Source organism: Myodes glareolus, chromosome 10, assembly GCF_982192425.1.
Source record: "Myodes glareolus chromosome 10, mMyoGla1.1, whole genome shotgun sequence".
Taxonomy (NCBI): domain Eukaryota; kingdom Metazoa; phylum Chordata; class Mammalia; order Rodentia; family Cricetidae; genus Myodes; species Myodes glareolus.
The window spans coordinates 67,737,810-67,742,033 of NC_142035.1; the positions used below are offsets into that span (position 1 = coordinate 67,737,810).

General features: G+C 34.9%; 1 protein-coding gene across 1 annotated transcript; it reads left to right on the forward strand.

Annotated features, from left to right (window-relative positions):
- Positions 1 to 307: 307 nt before the first annotated feature.
- On the forward strand, positions 308 to 1,246 carry LOC125416838 (olfactory receptor 4F6-like). Its single transcript, XM_048460009.3, has one exon. The coding sequence runs from the start codon at positions 308 to 310 to the stop codon at positions 1,244 to 1,246; it is 939 nt and encodes a 312-aa protein (XP_048315966.3).
- The last annotated feature ends 2,978 nt before the right edge of the window (positions 1,247 to 4,224 follow it).

A 4,224-nucleotide genomic window follows, 5' to 3' on the forward strand; every position in this document is an offset into this window, starting at 1 on the left:
TTGTTTTACCAGAGGGCATAACATAGTATTTGGAAAACAGTATATATTCATAATGGATATAAGTAGAATAGAGATATTAGTTCTTCAAAATATGGATAACTAGGAGGAATTATTTTTATTAATACGTATTTTGGAATAATTTAAGTGTGTTTTTCCAATAGTTATTTATTTTAAAGGGTACTTTCTAATATACAGTCACTTTATTGCAATAAATTCACAAATAATACATTTTACTGCTAGATTATTATTCTAGTAACTGCTTTGCCTGTTTTGTCTTGGGTATTGTAGATAACTCAAGAAAGATACAATGAATCAAGCAAATTATTCTGAAGTAGCTGAGTTTATATTCCTGGGATTATCAATCTACAGACCAACACAGATTTTCCTTTTAGCCTTTTCTACAATATCATATGCAACAATTTTTCTAGGAAATTTCTTAGTTGTGCTTACAGTTATCTTTGATACCCATTTGCATTCACCTATGTACTTCCTTTTAGCTAATCTTTCATTTGTTGACTTATGTTTCTCTACTTCAGTTGTTCCTAAATTGATTTCTGATCTATACTCCAATCACAATACCATTTCATTCCAGGGTTGTATTTTCCAGATGTTTGTCCTTCATGTCATGGGGGGTTGTGAGATGGTGCTGCTGGTAGCCATGGCCTGGGACAGATATGTGGCCATATGCAAGCCCCTCCACTACCTGACCATCATGAGCCCGCAGAAGTGCATTTTGCTTCTGATTGGTACCTGGATTATTGGTCTCATTCATTCAGTATCTCAAATAGGTTTTGTTGTCCATTTGCCTTTTTGCAGTTCTAATGAGATAGATAGTTTTTATTGTGACCTTCCTAGGTTCATCAAACTGGCTTGCATAGACATCTACAGGATGGAGTTCTTGGTTACTATTGACAGTGGACTAATATCAGTCACTACCTTTTTCTTACTGATTGTCTCTTATATATTCATACTGTTCATTGTATGGAAACAGTCCTTGGGCAGTTTGTCCAAGGCCCTCTCTACACTTTCTGCTCACATCTCTGTGGTCATTTTGTTCTTTGGACCATGCATCTTTGTGTATATGTGGCCATTACCTACTGTACCAGTCGATAAGTTTCTTGCTATTCTGGACTTCATGATTACGCCTATCTTGAACCCTGCCATTTACACACTGAGGAACAAAGACATGAACTTGGCAATGAGGAGACTGAGTAAACAGCTCCTGAGTATGAAAGGTATCTGCTAAATTTCCCAGAAGAATGTACCACCTGTATACTCAATTATAAACACAAATGATAAATGACCTTTTCTGCTTTGATGTGATTTATTATTCCTACTCCAACAACTTGATAAACTTGAATAATTTATTTCAAGTTGGTAATGAAATCATCACTTATGTTTTTGTTAATTAACTGTGAAATGTTGCATACTTATTGGGTATGTATCATTTATACATTCCATTTAGTTACTTATTGTTTACACATTTACTGGCTATTATGAAACCCATATTTTAGGATATTTAGAAAACAGTAGAGGAAATGAAAGTAACAAAATATATATTGTTTTCACACTTGAAAAATTCATTTTTGCCTCCCAGTGTTTCTTGTACTATTTTTTTTTTGTTTGGGTCTAAGTTTAACCAAAGCAGGCCTCTAATTCAAAATCTTCCTGTATCAGCCTCCTGAGCACTAGGATTAAAATGTGCATCACGGCATTCTTCTTGCTTTTTACTATGTATGTGTGTGGTGAAAAAGTGAATGGCAAGACTGTATTGTGTGGGTGAAGGTCAACAGGAAGAGGAGATATATGTAATCTGGACTCTTGTGGGAAAGGGAATGCAGAGAGAAGGAAGTAAGGTAGAAAGGTCAAGCACTAAGTTGTAGTTGGCAGGAGTGCATTTGAAGAGATGAACTAATTTAGGAGCTGGGAGCACAGGGCAGGAGTGGGGGAGAGACAATTTATGGGGAAGGGAATGCTGCTTCAAAATCTAGCAATTCCTTGGAGAGAAGAATGGTATTCAAAATGGGGTATTTAAACATGGAAGAGGAAAACAGAGTTTAAGGTTATGTGAGTAAAGGAGTGAAAGAAGAAGGTAGTATAGGGGAGTAGAAAAGGAGAAGGGAGAAAGGTGGTACAAGGGAGTAAGGACTGGAGCAGAGCGTGGGAGATGGAAGTTGAAAAGGAGCACTGTCTCTAGTTAGGCTGACATGAATATTTACTGGAACACAGATTTGTTTTCCTGGAGAGATGGCCAGAAGAAGGCATGTATATGCACAATGAACTCCCTTAAACTCCAGGATCATTAGCAATAAAGGAAGTTTCTCTTGTGCATAATCATACCAATGTTTGTCAGTGTTGCTTGGCAACCTTGAGTCGATCAACCATATCTGGGGATGTCAGAAGCTATTTAACCTGCCCTACCATCTTTGTGGGAGACCTTATAGGTATATCTTGATTTTCTATAAGTTGACAATGTATTTGGAAATTAGTGGGTCTAAGTCCTTGCGAAAATCAAAAGGGTCAGGGACAGGCACATGAGACCAGCAGTTTCAGTAATGAAAAACACGGCTAAGGGAATTAAGGAAAATACACCTATAGAATTCTGCAATGTCCCATGAAAATAATTGTTGGATGTTTTTACATGACTTTATTATTTACTCCGTTAACCAAAACCATCATAAATATGAATTATTCTGTATATATTAACACATGTCTGATCCCAAACAGGACTGTCAGGCTATCTAGCACAAGGTAGATAGAAAACATGCTGGTCTCAGAATTTAATAAAAAATCTTGTCAATACCAATGGTTTAAGAACAGATTTTTCCATCACTTAGCAACAAACAAAGGAAATTTTAAGGATATGTTCTACTTGTACTTTATACAACTAAACTCCACTACTTGCAGGAAGTAACACAAAGGTTACTAAAGAAATGATACCTGGCAGATGGAAATGTTCCATTTTGTAGAATTTGGAAAATTAAAATATGCATACTACTACCTTGATACCTAGTCAGAAACTCAAAGGAAAACTACTTTGAATTCATAAAAGCCTAATTTGTTCATCACACATTTGGTAGAAGTTATGGCTATTATGGGTATACAAATTAAGACTGACAGTGCTCCAGTATACGTCTCTAAGAAAATGAAGCAGTTTTTTTGTTTATGATAATATAAAGCATAGTGCAGGTATGCCACTCAATCCTACAGGGCAAGTAGTTATAGAAAGCTCAAATTGAATTCTAAAATACATTATAAATAAACAGAAATAGGTAATAAAGACTCCTAGAAATGAATGCAAAATACTTTATTAACTTTGAGTTCTCTAAATGCTATTGAGAAAGAACAACCGCTGAGGTGAGACAGTAGATAATAGAAAATTCTGCAGAATTAAATTTCAACATGTATTGAACTCAGAGTGGAAATCAGGATATGTGTTACATTGTGGAAAGGCTTTCACATTTGTTTCGACAGGAGAAGAAATCTGTGGATACCATTAAATTTGATTAAGATTCAATTTGAATAAGAGAGACTTCTTAATTAGAAGAAGTAATTCTTCATCAGCAGCATGGCCATTTGATCTAAAAGGATATTTAAACCTAACAAATGCTTTTCATTTTATCAGAAATAACTTGCCCAAAGGGAACCTCCCCAAAATTAGGGTTTGGGGAAGGTTTTGTTTTTGTCTTTTCAGGAAAATAAAAGGTAAAAATCTAAGGGATCTAATGACCACTAAACCAATATGACATCTGAAGAAAAAGGATGAATCATCTAAAGATAATATCTCAAGAAAAAGAATAAATTGATATACTTGTATATCACGTCTGTAACAGGATAAAACTTCATAACTTTTCCTAAATATCTGTTGCTGCTATTTTCTACAGACATGTAATGCAAGTGGTCTCTTTGTGCTCTCCGTCATTAAAAATTAAAACTAGCTTTGGGCATGGAGTGTGGCTCTATCCTTCTCTAAAACCAAGCATGCTTGTTAAAGTAAATTCCAAAATCTCTGTCTCACGTGAAAAGAGCCACCTGATATGGGACAGAAGAAAAGTCAAAATTTAGGGACACTTTATTGCCACTAATGTCATAACCCTTGGTTTTATTTTGACTCTTTAACAGCTTTTCCTAAGGTATAAATATTATCTCAAAATTTACAAAATTAATACACACATATATGTATATTATATATGTCATGATATTAATGGTTATATGGAGTACTAA

Coding starts and splice junctions, on each gene's coding strand:
- LOC125416838 (XM_048460009.3), top strand. CDS start 308: ATGAATCAAGCAAATTATTCTGAAGTAGCTGAGTTTATATTCCTGGGA.